The following is a 20,769-nucleotide window of genomic DNA, read 5'->3' as shown; positions in this document are numbered from 1 at the left end:
GAGGTAGGTATAGGAGGCTCCCAGATTTGGTTTGATCAGGTGGTTGACAGAGGCTTCCACTTTGGCAGAATAATTCAGATGGATCTTGGAGCTCATAGTAGGTCAACAATGAGGAGCTAACCACACACACACACACACAAAAAAACAGTTAGCTGGTTTCAGAAGCAGGGGGTGGTAGAGAGGATGGTCCTTAGAGATTGCAACTGGAGAGGTAGTTGCAGGGTACTCCAAGACTGAAGAGGAGAGGGATAGTCCCCCTGTCTGTTCCATCTGAACACTGTTGATGCAGGAGACGGATCTGTAGGACCACTGCTTCTAGGTATGGAATTCTTGGTTGACAATCTTGGTTTAAGCACTTTGAGTATATCATCTGACTTCTTTCTGGCCTCCTTGATTTCTGATGAGAAGTCTTCTGTTAATATTATTGAGAATCTCTTTCTTGTATATGATGGTTTGCTTTTTACTGCTTTCAAGATTCTTTTTCTTTTGACAGTTTGCCTGCATTTTTCCTTCAGTTTGTCCTTTTTCTGTCCCTTTTAGTCCAGGCTGGCAATGGTTCCATTTATACAGATCTCACAACAAACTTGTCGGTTTAGCATGCAGCACACAAGGGTCCCAACTGCGAGACAGTAGGACTTTACACAGATCCTTTCTGTATAACTCCGTCTCCAATCTAGATTCACACTGAGATGGCTGACTGGTTAAATCCTCACATGGGGCTCTATTCTCTGGGGACTCACTTTCTGGAAACTCAGAGTTTTCCAAACCATCAGTTTCTGGCTTCTTTGTACCCAAGTGTTCACTTCGCAGCTTATCCCTTTCTTCTCGCATTTTACTGTAAGCTACAAGAAGCCAGGCTGCACTTTCCACATTTAATTTGGAAATCTCTTGGACTAAATATTCCAGCTTGTCTCTTTCAAATGCTGCCTTCCATCTGACATCAGGACTCAGTTTTGCCAAATTCTCTGCCACCTTAAAACAAGGATCACATTTCCTCCAGTTTACATTGACACGTGTCATTCCTAAAGCCTCGTCAGATGTTACTTTAGCATTCAAATTTCTACTCACAGTCTCTTCAAAGCAATGTAGGCCTTTTCTTCTAGCATCTCGCAGTTCTTCCAGAATCTTCCCCTAATGCATTTATAAAGCCATTCCAGCATTTTTGTTATTTGCGTATTGTGGCGCCCCACTTCTTGGTACCAAAATCTGTTTTAATTTGCTAAAGCTGCCAGAATGCAATAGATCAGAAACAGGTTGACTTTTAACAATGGGGATTTATTAAGTTGTAAGTTACCATTCTAAAGCTGTGAAAATGTCCAAATTAAGGCATCAACAAGAGGATACCTTCTCTGAACAAAGGCTGCTGGTATCCAGGGCTCCTCTGTCAGATAGCAAGGCACATGCCAGCATTTGCTGATCCTTTGCTCCCAGGTTTCATTCCTGTGCCGGTTTGGATGTATTATGTCCCCCAAAATGCCATGTTCTTTAATGCAATCTTGTGGGGGCAGACTGGTTATTGTTGATTAGGTTGGAATCTTTGGATTAGGTTGTTTCTATGGAGATGTGACTCACCCAACTGTGGGTAATACCTTTGATTAGATTATTTCTGTGGAGGTGTGGCTCCCACCCATTCAGCGTGGGTCTTAATTAAATCACTGGAGCCCTGTGAGTGCTCAGGCAGAAGGAGCTGACTGCTGCAGCTTAGAGAAACATTTTGGAGATGGCCGTTGAAAGCAGACTTTTGGTAATACTTTGCTCCAGAGAAACTAAGAGAGGACAAAACACCCCAAGAGCAACATTTTGGAGAACACCATTTTGAAATGCAGCCTGGGAGCAAGCAGACACCAGCCACATGCCTTCCCAGCTCACAGAGGTTTTCTGGATGCCAGTGGCTTTTCTCCAGTGAAGGTACCCTATTGTTGACACTTTACCTTGGACATTTTATGGCCTTAAGACTGCAACCTTGTAACCTAATAAACCCCCTTTTTAAAAGCCAGTCCATTTCTGCTGTTTTGCAAAACATTAGCAAACATTAGCAAACAGCATCAGCAAATCAGAACAATTCCTTTCAGCTTCTGATTCCAATGGCTTTCTCTCTGAGAGTCTGTGGGTTCTCTCTTAGCATCTCCAGTGTGTTTCTCTCTTATCCTCATAAAGGACTCCAGTAAAAGGAGTAAGACCCACCTTGAATGGGCTGGGTCACACCCACAATAGGTCTACACCCACAGCGATGGGTTAAAAGAACATGGATTTTTGGAGCTCGTTACTCCACTATTCTGGAAATGCCCTTCTCTGATCCTTTTAAAATATTTTGTAAATTATTTGGCCTTTTATATGTTATCATTGCAGGGACATTTTCCTACCTCAGCTTACTACACTACCCAGAAGCAGAAGTCAAGAGTCTATTTTAAATGTATATTTTATGTTTATATAAGCCTCAGATAGTAGACCATATTCCAGCTTTATAAGCTTTTCATCAAGAAAGTATTAGTATATTACAAGAAAAAGAAAAAGACTTTACTAATCTTAAGAGTCTGAGATAAATATCTATAGAAAATTATACTTTATTACTAGAATTTTATTTATTGTTAAGTTGGCTATGAAAAAGCCAATTATTTCTTCTCCTTTAAATAAGTCTTAATTAATTTTAGAAATATTTGTCATGCACTGAACTATGTTTTGCCTGTTGGTTTTGTAGTCTATGATTAAAAATAAAACTCAAGTCACAAGAGGTCTTCTGGACCCATTGTTAACAATCAGTAGTTAGATTGCTAAGAGTTGCTTATCAGATGACTTTTGATGAGCATTCCTGGTCCCCAGCCAAAATTTTGAACCAGGTAAAGTTTGATATTGGTACTTTATTATTGCAAACTTTCTTCCCTCTTGAGGTCTATTAGCAGACTTCTAAGATTTCTATTATATCTTATTTGCCCTTTTAGCTGGAGGTTAAACCAAGATTTTGGTTGGTACGTAGTAGTGGTTCTTCAGGTAGAAGTGCATTTGGTTGAATGAGAAGTAAGCATAAAGGTTTGTTTATAAAGTTGTTATAAAGATAGCCCTAAGCTAGAATTGTTGTCTAAAGAATGGGGTGTCCATTGTACCATATCTTCTCATTTCTTCCCATGCCTTTTCAGATACATTATAATGAGTTGCTTCGCTGCTTCCTGAGGTAGAGAGATGTGATGTCCCCAGAATAAATGAAGCCTAGACATATTCCCCCTGGAAATGCTTCTAATTCTTGAATATGATGTTACCAAAATATTTAATAGGATTAAATAAAGAAATTCATAAGCAATCAACTAATTGACAAATTGTTGATGACATTATAGTAGGTGTGTGGTTTAGAGACAGGTGTTTTATGCTGATGACATGAAAATGCTAGAGTGTATTGATTAGTTATAACAGACACCTTTATTTTTTTGATATAGCGAAAGAAGACATACCAGGAAAGAAAAGCACCAAACGATCTCCTCAGCAGTCTCTATCTTGTGTTGTTCCTCTCTCTCCTAAGTTTCCCAAAACAGAGATGAATGCCTCTAAAGGTAAATAACATTCAGATGTCCCAGTGATTGGGAAGAAATGTCCCTCTACCACCACTTTCATATAGTCTTGGGGCAGTGATGTTTATTGAGGGGGGGGATGTATTTGCCCAAATCGATTTGGCAGTTAGTCCACTTTGGCAGCATTGTTGAGTACTTTATTCCCTTCAGAAGTACACAGCTGTCATTTCTCCTTAGACAAAAAAATGATTATAACATTTTCCATTCAGCTTTGCATTGTTAAAAGCTGGTAGAAAGAGGAGTGGAAAAATTTGGCACCTTTTTCCAGTGAAAGTTAAACTGCCCAAGTAGTAAGCAAATGTTAAAAATCAACTGATGCTATTATAATGAGTAGCTGTGAAGAACTGAATTCCTAAAAATGAGTGCTTTGGTGAGGTCTTCACAGTCTTGGTAGCAAGACTAGTTAGAGGCAGTTACCATGAGAAATACAGTGACAACTTAGAATCAATTTGGACCTCATGACAATGTCCATTATATAAACACCAAGGAAGGGATAACTCTGTATTTCATTTTAGAGGTTTTAGCAGATTGTGGTTCAATATAGTGTGAGTTAAGTGAACCATTTTGGGGGATTAGGACATTTTTGATCTTTCAATAGTATTTGAGCTGTTAAGTCTGTCTTTTTTTTCCTGTAGAAGAACTATTGTCTCCTGAGGAAAGTGGCATGCCCAAAGAGAAAAAGCTTCCTGAAGAATCCAAGAACTCGCCGCAAAATTCAGGAAATTCTTTGAGTCCTGATTGTAGAAATCTTGTAAGCATTCATACCTCAAACTCCAGGAATTCTTCTCAGCCTGTGTCAGGCACCTCAAGCTCAGCACTAGTTGGGAATATATCGCCTGCCAAGAGTAGTCACCGTGAAGTTAACAAGATCCAAATTCAGACGAAAAGTGAAGGTATATCAAAAGCAGTGATTCTCAACCATTGTGATTATTTTTCCCTTGAAGTTTCCATGCCCAATAGCATCCCCTCAGAAGGTATCCCATTGGAGAAAGTGCCAAAATTGGGGAGGCAGAGTTCTCTTATTTACATCACGCTCAGGGCCAAGTGATTATGGATGCCCTGATCCTCATGGCATCTGCAGATCTATATATTTTTAGATCTGTCTTTGGGGATCTGGGTCACCGACCATGTCTCTAATAGAGACTTGTCAGATTAGTGGTTCTTGGCCAATTGTAATTTATCATTTCCTTGGGAACTTTCTGGATTCAAAAAGCTCCCGTGACTCTGAGACATGGAAAGACACACTCCCTCTCCTTCTTTCTGCTCTGCTCTTTGTTGTCTCTCCTGAGACCTTTCCTGGCCTCAGCCTGCCGGATCTGGGCCCTGATGTCCTGTTGCTACAGCCACCGCCATTTCCCCATTCTCCACATACTCATTCATTCCCTTAGACCCACCAGGAAGACATGGCATTTGTAAACAGGGCAGCATCCAGTTGCCATTTGGTAGGAAGCAGAACAACCTTCCACGAGCAAAAATGGCTACTGCCCTGTGTGCTTTCTAAGAATTAGGGGTGTGGCAAAGGGGGTGTGTGTTTTATCCTTTTTCTCCATAATAGGCATCTAGGCAAGGTTGAAGAGTGAAGGAAGTGGGAACTAAGTGACTCCCTTGTCTTTCATCATGGATATTATCTATGGGCAACAAGAGTACACATGTGTGACATGTTTAATATTATCACTCCCCTCTCCCCCCGTGGAACTTTTCTTTGCTTTTAAAGTGACATTGTTAGCAGAGATTCTGAAGATAGATGTTTATTCCATAAAGTTATAGTGTACCTTGAATTTTAAATATGTTCGTAAAGTATGAGCTTTTGAAGACAGACCTTCTCAGTAAAAGGCTCTAAAAGGTTACTTCTCATTCTGAATATCTCACTTCAGATTGATACCTAATACTACCTGGCCAAAATAGCCTGTATTTAGGCTTTAGAAGGTTATTTTCTGATCTTCCTAGGAGTGGAAGGGGTAATAGTAGTATCATTACTTACAAGTAATTTACTTAATAGGAATCATCATCACTGTCTCTATTATGTACCAGGCACATAATGTTTTATATGGCCTCCTACATTACATCTTTATACAATTCCTTGAGATGTAGGTGCTGGTTAACATTTTCAGGTGAGAAATCTGAGAAGTCATTTGGCCAAGGTCTATCAGCTAGTAAGTAGTTGGGCCAGTTCCTGAATCCAGGTAGTCTGGCTCCAGAGCCATACCTTTTACACTGTGCTGCCTGAATCTCCAAGGAATAGGTTACGTATTTCACTTGGAAACTGTCTGGAGGTGTCATTACTATTTCTTTAAGAGGTTGTAACTGTGGCTAAAGCTAAGTCCACCCATGATGATTGGTGATGTTCGCACCTCTGCCCCAAAATCTCCTGCCCTCTCCCATAATTTGAATGAAAAAAATTTTGATCTTTATTTTAGGAAAGAAATCCAGTAACATCGTTGGGGGTAAGATCAGATCACTTTCGTTTTATTCATTTTAGAAACATCTGTTGACATCCCAGTGTAAGTAAGACAAAGCCATTCAGGAGAAATGCACAAGTGGACTTTGATGACTTTTTCACATGATGAATTTGTTTCTTGTAATTAGTTGAAGAGCAGTAATGTAGTCTTTGCAACCTTCACTGATTGTTTTGAATGAGCCCAATTAACTATCTTTCCATACTAAAGTAAAAATAGTAGATCTTACAGTTGCTTTGTTAATTCTAAAATTTTAGTTTTATACCAGAAATCCTACCTTTACAAGGTAGTTTATCTATAGTCATCAGTAAAACAAGATACATATGTTATTCAAGGCACAACTATACCACATTCTGACAACAGAAACCAGAAATTCCATAGAAATTTAAGTTAATTTAGAGGTATGATTAGTCTTGCCAGTAATTTTTTAATGTTAAATTGAATCTGTATTGTTAGAGGAGATGACTTGTCTGTCTAAATCATGAGAATGCCTTAGGTACCATCATCATTTTTATTTGGGTTGATACAGCCCAGCAAAATTTCTTGGTAAATATGACTGACCACTTTGATCTCTGACAAGTGGAGGGGAGGTTATATTCTAGTGGTTTTTATTTTGCATCAAAGTTGTGATGTTGAAAAGAAATAAAATTTAGAGCTATACACAAAAAATTAGCCATTGTCAGGTTTTTTGGCTTTTTTTAATCTTCTATTTTTCTTTACCCTTCCCCTTCTGAAATGGCTGGAGATCAGAGGATGGGGAAAAAAGAGTAAGCTTTTGGCTAACTCACACAAAAATAGGATCAAATTTGTTTTAATGGTCCTTGGTTAGAGAACCAAATCTTCCTAGCTAATTAAAAAAAACACTTCAGTTATCATACACTAACTTTAGGGAGTTAAGTGCTCCCTAAGTGAATACTTATCAGGACACAAAGAAATTTCAGCACAAGTTACTGTACAGCACAGATAAAACTTTCTAAGGTGTGAACACTTAAATTGTCTTAGTTATTTCTTTTTTAAACATATATTAGTTCACCAACCACAAACTTTCAACCAAAATGTCTATTACTGTGCAATTAAACTTTGAAAGAGGTATTAAATATAATGTTGAAGTTACTTCTGACTCTAGATAAACAGAAAATAATCTTGTTTTCTTCAATATCACGAGACAGGAATTTAAAGAGTAAAGTGATACTAAAAATATTCATATTCAATACATATAGATATTCAGTAAAAGAATAATTTCAGTTCTTAAAGATAATAGGGAAATTTAAATTCATTGATTAAAGTTAACAAATTTAAACAATTATAAAACTGTAAATTTGAGGAATTTCCCTTGTATTTAGCTATTAGAATAAAGCTAATCTAGACAGAGAGATTGAGTTGGAGAGAAATTCATTGAAGTACTTGAAGTAAGAGTATTAGGTTGGTTAGATTAACCCAGTTTAACCCAATTTAACAGACCTTCTGCTATGTTTGCCTGTGGTCAAAAAGGCCTTGGATTGCTCAGTTTGTTTTTTATGGTCTTTTGAAGCTACTTGTTATGTTTTGGGGGAGGTCATATGGGAAGCTCTTGGGTAGTCTCCTTCAGGTCATCTCTATAAAGGCTTTCACTTGTTTTTACACTTGGAGATTTGCGTCCTCGCTGGTGTTACTTAACTGAAGTTTCCGAGAATAAGACCATTTCTCTTTACTTAACATCTCTTCTTTCAGGATAATGATCAGGTCAAGTATGATTTGTCTTTTTCCTTTCCCCCCCTGTTGAAGCTACAGTTTATACAGCTGCACCTGTCCCCAGTGCCCTGAGACAAGGCTTCTCTAAGGACCCTTCAAGCTGGTCTGTGGATGAAGTGATACAGTTTATGAAACACGCAGATCCTCAAACATCAGCCTCCGTTGCTGATCTCTTCCAACAACATGTAATGTAGCTTTTTGTGGGGGTTTTCCTGCTGTAATGCCTTTGAATGATCTCTGTGCAGGCCCTTTAGTTGGATACTAATTAGTGTGGATGGTGGGGGAATGTACCGACTGATTTTTCCATCTTTAAAAGGGTATTTTTGCTTTAAGTTAGATCCTGAAATGGTGGGGCTGGGTCTGTTCTTTAAATGCGTACCCAAGTGCCTAATATACTAAATGTCCTCAGAGCTCTGGAGACGGTAATTCATCATTGACACTACAGGTGTACTTCCCCTTTGTAATGACAGATTACAGGACATATACAACCCCACCCCAATTCCCCCACCCCACTGCTTCTTGGTCTGCCCTAGTACCATGAGACAGGAGGGGTTGACCACAGGCTCTAATAGGGTGTCATCCTTGTTACGGTACCCAGTGAATCCACCAACTGATTCCATTTGGCTCAATTATGCTAACCTTACATGGTTACTGATGATTCGTGATGCTGATGCCTTCATACCATTACCAGACCATTTTACCAAGTAACATTATGGGCTAAAATTGTGTAAGTTCTGATTTCTTAGTTTTCCTTAGTAGAAATGTGTAAAGTAGGAGGTGTGTGTAAAGGCAAAGGTAATACTTTTAAGGGATTGCAGGTCTTTACAGTTAGCAATATGAGACTGTGTGATTTTATTTTTAAACCAGAGCTCATGAATACCAAATAATATGCCTTAGTGACATAAATTGGTTAATTAAGATAATAAAGAATTTTAGAAGGCTGCCTTGTGACTATTAAGTAATATTTTATAGTGTTTTCTAACAAATAAAATTAGTGGCCATATATCTGATATAACCTTTCTAATATGGTAAGAAAATCACTAATTAGTTTTAGCATCTGATTAGCTTCAGATAGCTAACTGATTGTTTTCAGTCTAAGGACAACACTGTATAGCACATTTACAGTTTGCATTAATGTTGGCATATATAAATCCCCAGACCTCCTAAGAAAGTTTAATTTCTGAAATTCGTTTCTGTCATTCATAATTTTTGACTCTTTTTGCCAGTGATATGTAGTATTTCATTCAAGGCATGATACTTTAAATTGGATAGTTTGACACTTAGGACATTTTCCAAAGATATTAGGTTAAATTTCCTTTTTCTTAAAATTTGAAGTGAATTTATAAACTATCAAATGATGCTTCACTGAACAAATTATTTTTTTATTATTAGAGAAGTGGCTTTGCAAATAGTTTTCATGATACAGATGTATATTCAGAGAATATACATTGAAATGTACAACTGCTCTCTAGTTTGCTTTACATGATCTTATGACTAAATAAATAACTGTTTTGACAAAGTATGAAAGCATTGTTAATTGTTGTAATTTCCTTATCTCTGTAGGAAATTGATGGGAAGGCTCTGCTACTACTGAAGACTGACGTGATGATGAAATATATGGGCCTGAAGCTGGGGCCAGCATTAAAGCTATGTCACTATGTTGAAAAACTTAAAGAAGGAAAATACAATTTTAAAAATGATTGCATTGGTTTAGATTGGATATAATCCTCAGGTGTACTGATAAATTTTTAATTTAAAAGTATTTTTCTGCCCTTAGCAGTTTTTTGTTTTGTAGAAAATTACCCTAAAAATGTTACACCCAGAACTGCAGAACTACATTAAAATCCAGTTTACTACTTTAAAAACTATTTAATGTTAGAGTTAACATATTCAAACTAGCAGTTTGTTCTATGTCTTTTTAATTGTAGAGTTTACAAGGATACTTCATGCAGGAAATAGACAAAAACCTCTGATTCTGGTTTAGCGTTATGTGTAAAACCAAAACAGCTAATTCCCAAAGGGGAAAAGTATCAGGGATTGAAAGCCTCTATATTTAAATCCATGAGAATTTGTCCATAGAAGAGAATTTAAAGATACAACTGTTGATATCATCTTTTTCTCAAATAGTTTATGCTTGGTGCTACAATGTTCTGTTCATGTTCTACCAGTTTTCAGAAAGGGAATAGCCATATAAATTATTTTCCTTTCTGTTATTATTTCTTTCTAAGTTGTATTTGGTCATATTTAAAGATACAAGTTTTCATGAAGTGTTCTTACAGTTTTTTCATAAATTTTGATAAATTATAGGATAGATAAATGGTCGTTTTATGTAGGAGATATTTATACTATAAGGGTGTTTTTGGATGGAGTCAGATTAATTTTTTTCAATGAAATACGTATTATTTTTAAACTTTAGTTATCTTGGCTATAATTGGACATTTAGCTAAGCATTCATTACTCACATCTCTGAAAATATCTGTGTCCAAATTTTTAAAAAGTATATATTTTGTATGTGTTTATTCCTCTTATAGATACTATACCATATTTATATTTTATACTATACCTGTAGATATACACACAAAGTTAAATCTTTTCTTTTTGAATTTAAAATGGCACTTTGCACTGCCACAGAGGTATTGATGAATTATGTATATAGTTAAATGTTTTTCTTCTGTAAAAAAAAAATATGCATCATTTGCTGTCATTAGTACCTCTCAGCTTACTCTTCAGGGGATAAGAAACAAACTGTAGATTGGTTTCCATGCAGGGAGGTTCTTTTGCCTATGCAGTGTTTCTAGATAATTTGCTTAGTTCTGAGCCATTTATTCTGCTAAATTTTGGAAGATGCATTAGTTCAGACTTGTCATTTTGGCTTTATTTGCAAAGTGTAAACTTGCAAGGGGAAATGGTGCTATATGTTTATTGTTATTACTTTGTATAACATTTGATGTAATGTTTATAAGCGTTGAGTATCAGTGCTAATATTTAGTATTAGCCATTTGTTGTAAATGCCAATAAAATGTACACCAGGAACAATAATGTACATTTTCTTTTTGAAAAACCAAATGTACTTTATATACAAATGCAGCTATTTACTAGGACTATGTGGTTTAAAGGGTGGTTTCCTTTATGTTATTCTTTATGTTTTGTAAGATTGTACTTAACTTGGTTATTTTTCAAATTGTTTGTGTGAAGATGCTGTGCCTAGTTGAACATTCCTCAGGTGTTTATGCAAATGATAGGTTTTGCAGTTTTCAGATTTTTAAATATAATAAAGTTAAATAACCACAATAATTAACATTGAAGTCTCAGATTTCATTTCGTCAGGTCAGGGATGGGGCGCAAGGGAGGGTGCTGGTATGAGTTTTGTTTGGACATGTTGCATTTGAGGTAATTTTGGGAATATTCAGAAGTGGTCCTTTTGCAGATGTATGTCTGGAGCTCAGAGGATGAGAACAGTAAGAGTTCTAAATTTGGGAGTCATCAGCATATAAGTGGAAAATGAAGCTGAGTCCATGGATGAGATCGTCTTAGAAGAAAGTTGAGCATGGAAAGAAAAGCAGGTCTAGGACTGATCCCTGAGGAACTCCTACATTCAGTGACGAAGAGGAGGGTGAGTCTGCAAAGGAACCAGAGAGGGAGTGCCAGGTGCCCCCTTGCCTTTAAGCACCCTATGGGATGTTAACTTCAGGCTTTGTGGTCATGTGCTCCTCTCTCCCTGGGATGAGCACCCAGCCTGCTGTTTCTAGAGCCTTGCAATCCCCAGGAGATGCTGAGCCCCTTCCCATCCTGGAAGCTGATGCTCTATGCCTTGAAACCTAGACACTAAGGGTTTACACCCAATTATCCTTACTTCCTGGGAATACCCACTTCAGAGTCGAATCCTGCTTCCTTGAACACTTCCGCAAATCACCCAACCAAATCCTTTAAGCCCTTTCTAACTCCCTTTTGGAGACACCCCTTCCCCCCATGTTACCCATGGTTTGTGTTCTCCGTTGGTACAGTGAACAATAAACCCACCTTATTCAACTACAAATGTGTTCCCAGTAGTTTGCCGAGGGCAGTGACACCCTCACCCACTCACTCTTGCTTCCAGTTTGAATTTTGCAAAAACTTTTACCACTTCCACTGCAGCTTTCAAAAGCATCTGACACCTAATGCAAATACCTCAGTGTCTATTCAACTCTGATTCAACTACCTGGAGTTAGGCCGCACCCCACAAGTTAAGGGCAATCCTCTGCCCTTCAGGTTCCATTTGCTAGTGTCACCCTGCACAAGTTAGTTAGAGCCTCAGTTTCCCTCTGGGTAAAATGAAGATTTAAAATCCTGCCACCTGCAGTAGTTGTAAGGATTAGCAGAGATCATCTACGTAAAGCACTTGGCCCAGTGCCTGGCACAGGGCAAGTGCTCAGTAAATCATGGCTATCATCATCGTCATCACCATCATTGGCACCATCATCATTACCGTCCTTGGTGCCATCCTGTCACTGGCCTCACTGGCATCAGCATCAGATCCTGTCAGCTTTGCACCCACCTGCCGTATTTCCCCTAAGCGTCGTGAATAATGTCACAAATGCCTTCTTTGTATCTGAATGGGTTTGTATGTTCAGTTCCCAATTTATAACCCTGTTTGTTCAAAAGTTAATTTTAAAATCAGCAGCTAAGACCTGGGGAGGCATTTACCATAGAGTCAGTGTTCAAACTGATGGTGGAGTTCCAACCAGTCCACAAAAACCCCACTTAACACCCAGCACAGCTGAAGTATCGAACATTTGCAGGGAAAACAGAAAACAACATGGCTGCAATATTAGAAATTAAAGACAATACGAAAACAATATAAATAAATGCAAAAATCTATTTCTGATTCAGGCTGGGAGAGAAAGAAGAGGTGGCCAGAACCTTCTGGAACTTGAATGTGGACTTACAGTATTTTCAAGGGTTCTGAAGTGACCTCTGATTGCCTATTATGCATGATATCACTTCAGACCCTACAGTTTTCCTTCTCCTTGACACAAGGGCCTAAGTAGCTCTTCTCTCCTACTTCTCTGCAGTGATTAGCATCATTTTCTCACTTATAAGAGGAACAAAAACAAAGGGAGGCGGAGAGGAAGAGGGCAAGGGTAAGAGGGAGAGAGAAAGCAAAGAGATTTTTCTGAGATAATTAGGCATAAGTTGAAGGAGCAAAGCGGGGGTGGATTACACAGTCGGATAGGTCCAAATGAGAAAGGGATTGCTCAGTTAGAAGAAGTAAGACATAGAGAAACTGGGAAAATGGGAGGGGGCCTAGAACGGGAAAAAAATGAAGCCATGAGGAAAATATGGAAGCTGGGTGCCATGAGCTACAACAGCCTGCTTACTGCACAGTATGGTGGAAGGACAGGTGGGACTGGAACGTCTCAGCAGAGTGAGGATATGATAAAAAAAATATGAAATTGTTCACAAGTGTTAGAGGTACATAAGGAAGCAGACCTGAATTTTGGCAAAGCTCGTCTAAAGCTTTTAAAATCACCAAGCACATTTGCTTGTGATTTGGCTGCAGTATCTGTCAGTCTTAGAAAAAACAAAAACAAAATGTAAATGTATCTTCTTTTAGTGCCTGATCTTCGTTTTTGCCTATCCCCTGTCCCTCCTTGGGCAGTCAGAATTGGGTTTCCCCCATCAAAAGAGTTCTCCAGAAAAAAGCTGATAAACTCATTCACAATGAGGTGTGTAACTGATAAGGCTCAAGTACTGTGCTTCCTTTATTGGTGTAATAAACATAATTCAGTCAGTGATAAAGCTATGGGCAAAGAAATACAACTCTGAGAAATTGCAGACACCAGTCATGGAGAGGAACCTTTCTAATTGTCTTGAAATCTCTGCATAGAGACAAGAGCTGACAACTCGGACCAAGTTTGCTGGCTCCATTAAAAGGCACCCGAGGTCTTTGAAAAAAATAAAAAGTATAAGGGAACATGGCCTCAACCCTGAAACATTCAGTGACAGGAAGGGCAGTGAATGTGAGACAATCATTGGTTCCTTTCTAGGGTCAATCAGCAAACACTTATTGCTCACCAAATAGGAACCCCACGAGGAAGCACCTCCTAGGTCCAGCAATTTCAGCAGTATCTGGGATTGTCTTTACTTCACAGCACAGGGCCGGTTAAGAAACCATCTGTTACGGTTCCCGAGTTAAGCTACGAGACAGCCAAACAGAATTTAAAAGAGCCTTTATTAGTCAGCCAGCTGGCGGCTGCCGCCTGTCACTCCGTGCAGGGAGTTTACTAAGCAGCAGCAGCCCGACCGGAGAGTGCTTGAGACTTATATAGGCAGAAATCACATCCTGAAAATGCAAGCAAGCTACTTTGACAAAAGCAGAATTGGTGGTTAATGGGTGCTTAAGATCTTTAGCAACCTTGAGAAATTTTCTCAAGGCTGGTGCAATGGTTAATTATTGGAACGGTTACGCTTGGCTAATGCATACATCTGTAAGTCTCACTCCCTAAAATGGCACAGTTTCACTCCCTTCCTCTCAGGGCTTTAATGTTTACTCTGCAGTCATTACCAGTTGAGGGGGAAGGGGACTCTCTTGTTACAGATTAAGGGGAGGGAGCCCAATTCACCGTCTACCTCTTGAATCTCTGGTATCTGTCTTATCAGGATTCCATGCAGAAGTTGTGGGCTCTTGAAGGATGGCACACGTACACACACACACACACACACACACACACACACACACACACACACACACACACACACACACACACACACACACACACACACACACACACACACACACACACACACACACACACACACACACACACTACTTTTGAAGCTGCTGCAGTGCTACGGCCACAATGGAAACTTCATGAACAACGCCAATGATGACTGATGAACAGAATGAGGAAGGTGAAGGAGGGACGCCGATGGGTTTTGGTGAACCCAAATGCCTACGCATCTTAGTTTGGGTTCCCTCACAAGCAGACCTTGAGACAAGATTTGACTGAAAAAAAGTTTATTTGGGAGAAGATCCCAGAAAACATAAATAGGGGAATAAAGCAGTGAGACAGGGGAAGGAAGGAAGCCAATTTATCAAGCAATTTACTGCTGTGGGCAACTGGAGATCAATCCCACTGGGGAATGCTGGGAGACAGCATGGAACACATGCCTCAGAGTTATCCCAACTGAGAGGCGAGGAAGTTGTGTTTCTTCACCAACCCCAATCCATCATGCAGGATGCATTCATTCCTCGGCACTTCCAGCTAGCCCAGCATGCAAGCCTAGTGCACTCCTGACACCAATAAAATACAATAAAAATGTTAGAGCCCTCAGGCAGAGTCACAGGGATTTGCAGCAAGCAGCCTTTGGTGTATAAAGATGAGTCTGAGGAGACATGGGCAGGGCACCAACAGTGTCTGTTACACCAGCCATGCCCTGGAAAGTTCCTACCATGCTTAGCATGTGAAGACCCAAATGTACTAATTCAGGCCACCATCACCATCTGTTTCCCCAACGAGTGGCCTCTTCTATGACCCCTGTGAAGATGACACTGTTTTACAACCCCCACATCACAGAGGAACCAGCTCAAGATAAGTATGGCCCGAGGTCTCAAAGAACCAGGAACACAAGGAGGCCAGTGATGTCTGTCTTTCCAAAAGCAAGGCAGCCAAGAGATGCTCAGCTTGGCTAATGTGTTCCTTTGCTGGTGTATAACTGGGGCCCTTGAGAAAGTTCTTTTAATCATATTTGTGCTGGCTAGAATGCAACATGTTCCTGGGATGAGTCACAGAGGGAGTTTCTTTTCTGGTGATCTTGTGTTCCTACTCAGAGACCAAAAAAAAAAAAACCTCACAACAAATAAATAAATACCACTTCACTTCACCAACTGCATACAGCTTAAAAAAAAATGATAATAACCTCATTCTGAGAAGCACACAGACACACAGAGAGAAGAGGGTGGGGAGCGCTCATCTTTTAAACAGGGAATCTTCTTTCTGGAATTCTGTTTTGTTAAAAGTATCCCATTGCCTGGAGGCGAGCTCTCAAGAGAGAGCGAAACAACACACTTTGCAGAATCTTAAGGCTTGTTTCTTGAAGTCCCTGTAAATGTACTATATTTATCTTAAATCAAGTATCATGGTTGGAGCTAAGATAGCATAAATAATGCACAGTTGAAGTAGGGGAAAGAGAAAGACAGGCTGTGTAATGTCTGGCTGGTTGACAAGGAAGACTATAGGTGTTATTTCCTATTTTCTTTAGGGGAAGACTTCTAGAATGCAGGTGTTGACACACATACACACACACACACACATATACACACAAACATGGGCAGGCAATGAGGAATGAGGCCACCTGTAGGATCTCTAACAGTCAAGGCGGATCCTCAAACCAGGATTCACGTCAATTCTCCTTTTTCCTCACCTGCTCCACCTCATGTATTTTTCCTAGAATTCCAGGCATCAAATCTGTATTCCTGGAGCTGGTGGCATGGGAACTGGGCCTCACCACACGGGTGGGATTTCAGCAGAGGAGATGGTGGAATGGAGGGCTTTTCAGAAGGGCAGGAGGAAAGATACAAGAGGAAAGGCGTGGGTGGCTGGAGGCCAGGGCTGGGGGGCGGGGGTTTGAGGAGAGACAAGGGTGTTGCCTCTTGCAAAGGGTGTTAAAAGCTGCCCTTCAGCAATTAACCTGGTGCCCTAAAAGATTAACAATGCACACTATCACAGAGCCAGTTCAGCCAACACAATTTTGATGTCGTTGTTAGCTCCCTCTTCTCTTTCTTTCCTTTCCCTCTCTCTCTCTCTCTCACACACACACACACATACACACACACACACACACACACACACACGATGATGATGATGATGATGATGATGATGATGATGATGATGATGATGTCTGATGATGATGATGATGATAAACCATTTACTAAGCATGTACTTATTATGTGCCAGGCACCCTGCTAGGTATTTTACATTCATTTTCTCATTGCAGCTTCTCAGCCACCCCAGCAGATCATGACCACCTTGGTGTGAATTGGTTTGCCGGATTTTTTCCCCAAGAACTGAGATGTCAATCCCCGGGCAATGGGTATTTGAATGGGAGGGAGGGCCAGGGCTTTCCAGAACATGAATACTCACCCCAGGGAAGGCTGGTCTGGAGGGGGGTGGGGTAAAGAGCTGGCAGAGTTTCCTGGCACCTTGAATGGGGGTAGCTGGGGGTGAGGAAGAGCAGGAAGGGAGGGAGAATTGGGTGTGTGGGGGGGGTGTCTTCCCATCACCCAGAATTCCTTGGCTTACTTCTGCATCTGGGCCAGGCCTGCCTAGCTTTGCTTTCTCCACCCAGCTTTGAGCTTCCTGCCCTCACCACTATCACTGCAGCCAGCAGTTACTGGTTCCTGAGGGGAACAACCTGAAACCAGTGCTTCCTTTTCTTTTTTGGAGCCCAGCTCCCACTTCCTTTGCTTCTGAACCAGCTTACATCCCAGGCAGGGGTTCATTCCCATCCTTCCCAGGAATATTTCATCCGTGGCTGACTGGCTAGCTGTTTGGAACCCATTTCCTTTTTTCCCTGGGCACACAGCTGGACTACATTTCCCAGCATCCCTTAGGTAGCTCTGTGACTGAGTTCTAGCCCATGGGATGTGGGTGGAAGTGATGCGTGCTACTTCCGGGCCTGGCTCCTAAAAACCTTCCATCCATAATCCTTCAATTCCTTTCCCCTTCCTTCAGCTTGATGTAAAGAGGCCTTCTGGAAGCCATTTGTTGAAGACAGTGGAGCCACCAGAGAGAAGGGGCCTGGGAGCCTCAATCAAGCCTGGAAGAGAGCCGCCCACCACCAGCAACATCCATTTTGGCTTTATGAGAATGAGAAATACACATCTATTGTGGAGCCATGATGTGCTTTTGATTTGTTTGTAACAGCAGCTGGCATTACCATAACTGATGCGGTGCCTCCTGGGACCCTCTCTGGGCACAGCGCTGGGGACACGCGGACTTGTCTCTACCCACTGGGAAATCCCGCTGTTGTACTCCCTTCAAGCTCAGAGCATCCTCAGACCCATTGGCTGAAAACCAGAATTGCAGGAGCCAAGTGTCCTGAACCCAATTCTGAGCTTGCCTGGGCTAACTTTTCTGCAGGAAAAGTACTGACTACCCTTAGCTGTTCCTACTGATTTTAATGGATTTATTGACATGGGTTTGGGGCCATTCTTTGCCTGGTTACTGCATAAATAGCCACTGCAAGAGTCCATTTCATTGGTGTTCCTAGAGCTGGTGCAAGGGATGAGGTGGCAGGGCCAGATGCTGTCTTTAGAGAGCAGAAAAAGCCAGGGCTCCTCGGGCGGGCCTCCCCCGTGCCAGGGGGCAGTGTGAGGGGAGAGGTCCCCAGCTTCCGCAGGCAGACACACTTGGGAACCCGGCATCGTGCCAGAGGCAACTGCTAGGCCCATGGCACCCCGTTCTCTTTTTGTTCCCTTTGTTGTCGACCCTCTGCCTTGATTTGCAGAGCAGGGAGGTCTGGGATTTCTTCCCTTCCCCCTGCCACCCCCCACCCCCACCAGCCAGCCACACCAGATTCCTTATTTTCCTTTGGAGGAGTTCACCATTTATGGCAAAAGGTTCTGGGGCCACCTTTCCCTTGGTGCTCTACATATTTGATTTTTCTAGGCAAAGACTTCCCATTCAAAAGAATCATCCCACTCCACTGATGACGGAAGTTCTGCCATTAGCAAGTTCTTGCCTTGTGCTCAACATTATCATGCTTTTTCTGGATTTCTCTCCCCAAACCCCAGTCCTTCCAAGCCACACATTGGGTCACTGCCACATTGGGGTGACTGAACTGACCGGAATGCTACCTACACAGTGAAGGCTTTCATGTGGAAAGTCCCATCCAAGGATGGTCTGTAACCTCACAACCACCTCAGGAGGTAGGCAGGGATCATTGCCATGTTATAGATGAGCAAACCAAGACTTGCCCCAAGCCCTGTAATAAAGAGTGGCACTGGCTCAACCCTGGCCCTCCCTGCCCCAGTCAAGGCCGAGAAAACTCTCCCTAAAGCCCGAGCTCCCCAGATCCCGGCAACACTTGACTAGGGGTTCTGATGTCCATAATCCACCTTGCACTACACCAGCACCTGCGGTGGACACTTCCTGTCTGTGACTTTGGGGATGCTCTAAGCCAGTGGCCAGCACTCTAATCAAGAGTGCACACCCCATGGTGATCAGCTCAAGTTTTAATCAGGAAGCCACACCCTGAGACTGCTGGGGAGTTTGGGATTATTTCTTTAACTCTCTCAAAACGTGAGGCTCAGCTAACGAGCACAGAGACTGTTAGAAATGGTATTTTAGTGGTGAAATCGATGGCTCGCTAATTACCATGACAATGGTAAGTAAAGGGTTAAATTATTGATATTCAAGAGACATGGGTGGGCTGAAATATTTTACAGGCCATCTCCACCCTAGAGTGAACAGAGTGGGAGAAGCCAGGAAAGCCCACAGCTGGCCCTCTCAGTGGGGGGACAGTTCCAAGACTGCCACCTGGCTGGTCCCCGACCCGCTGCGGGTTTTCGAGGGGTTCTGGCTGCCTGCGCTGCCCAGGACGGAGTGAAAGCCTGCTTCGGAACTGCGGCCACATTTGCCTCGAGTGAAGCTTTTGCACAGTGCGTAGCAGCAGCAGCTGGACAGATGGCAGGTGCTCCCTAGAGCAGGCTTAGGAGCTGGTTTGGGCTGGCCGCCTGCTGACATATTGGGTCATCAATGTCTGTGCGTGTCGGACAATTCACCCTGAGACTTGCTTTCATTAGAACCTGGGCTCGAGGTTGTGGGGGGATAGCTTCCCCCTCCCTTTCCTCAAGCAGAGGCTCTGGCAGCCCCACGGCAAGGCAACCTCCGTGGCTTGTCACAGTGTGACTCCAAGCTTGGGCAGGGACCCCCACCCATCTTTGCTCTGACTCTCTTGCTTGCCTCCTTCACCTTCCCTTGATTTGCCCCTCTGGGTCTTTGGCCTCAAGCTTGCCCTGTGGCAGCCCACAGACAGCCCTCAGGGCTGCAAAGACTCTGCTTTAGGGACAGGGATGACGAGCTGAAACCTCATGTGCTAGGTTTCCTCTCCTGTGGACCTTCTCAGTGTCCGAGCTGGCATCAACAGACATACTTGACAATCCTTTAAAATGCCCTTAAAGAAAAAAAAAACACGCATACACACAAAAAACTAAGCAACCATATCCCATCCATTAGAATGGCTAAAATAAAAAAGACTACAACACCAAATGCTGGTGAGGATATGGAGCAACTGGAACATTCGAATGCTACTGACAAAATGGTACAACCACTTTGGAGAACTGTCTGGCAGTTTCTTAAAAAACTGCACAACTGCTTTCCCAGTGGCCCATCAATTCCACCCCTGAGTATTCCCCTAGGAGAAATGAAAGCATATGTTCACAAAAAGACTTGTACACAGATGTCCACAGCAGTTCTGTTCATAAGGGCCCCAACCTGGGAGCAACCCAAAGGTTTGTCAGCAGGCAAACAGGTAAACACGCTGTGGAACATCCCTACCATGGAGTACTACTCAGCAGTGAAAAGGAACCAACTATGGCTACAAGCAACAACATAGAGGAATCTCAAAATCATTATGTTGAGCAAAAGAAGCCAGGCACAAAAATGAACATACTGTGAGATTTCATTGACATGAAGTCCAAAAGCCAGCAAAAAGAATTCATAATGACAGACATCACAGAATGGTTGCTCTGGGGTGGGGGTGGGGGTGGGCGGGGAGCAGACTGATGGGAAAGAGGCCTGAAGACCTTTCAGGGATGATGTGGTTTTGATCCTCTTTTAGCTGGTGGCCACACAGCCACATACCATTGTCAAAATGACCCATCTGAACACTTAAGAATAGGTGAATTTGATTTTGTGTTCATTATGCCTCAATTTAACAAAAGAGACTATTGAAATGCTATCAACCAACTGCAAACAGAAGAAAAACCAACCAACCAACCAACCAACTAAACACCTAAGTGGCTCTTTGCGGGTATGCTA

At 41.7% G+C, this 20,769-nt stretch overlaps 1 protein-coding gene across 3 annotated transcripts in view; it reads left to right on the top strand.

Annotated features, from left to right (window-relative positions):
• The window catches only part of SCML2 (Scm polycomb group protein like 2), a 134,130-nt gene extending 123,168 nt beyond the window's left edge, over window positions 1-10,962 (top strand). The window contains exons 12-15 of one of the 3 annotated variants that reach the window (XM_037822913.1): window positions 3,429-3,542; window positions 4,196-4,453; window positions 7,787-7,932; window positions 9,311-10,962. In XM_037822913.1, coding sequence (XP_037678841.1) covers window positions 3,429-3,542; window positions 4,196-4,453; window positions 7,787-7,932; window positions 9,311-9,472 — 680 coding nt within the window. In that variant the 3' untranslated portion in view covers window positions 9,473-10,962. Of the gene's footprint in view, window positions 1-3,428; window positions 3,543-4,195; window positions 4,454-7,780; window positions 7,933-9,310 lie in introns of those variants that run through there. The other 2 variants (XM_037822912.1, XM_037822914.1) reach the window with 2 other exon arrangements.
• The last annotated feature ends 9,807 nt before the right edge of the window (window positions 10,963-20,769 follow it).

The sequence above is a fragment of the Choloepus didactylus genome, chromosome Y (genome assembly GCF_015220235.1).
Source record: "Choloepus didactylus isolate mChoDid1 chromosome Y, mChoDid1.pri, whole genome shotgun sequence".
NCBI lineage: Eukaryota > Metazoa > Chordata > Mammalia > Pilosa > Megalonychidae > Choloepus > Choloepus didactylus.
Note: the sequence above shows the minus strand (reverse complement) of the source record. Positions and strands in the feature narration are given on the sequence as shown.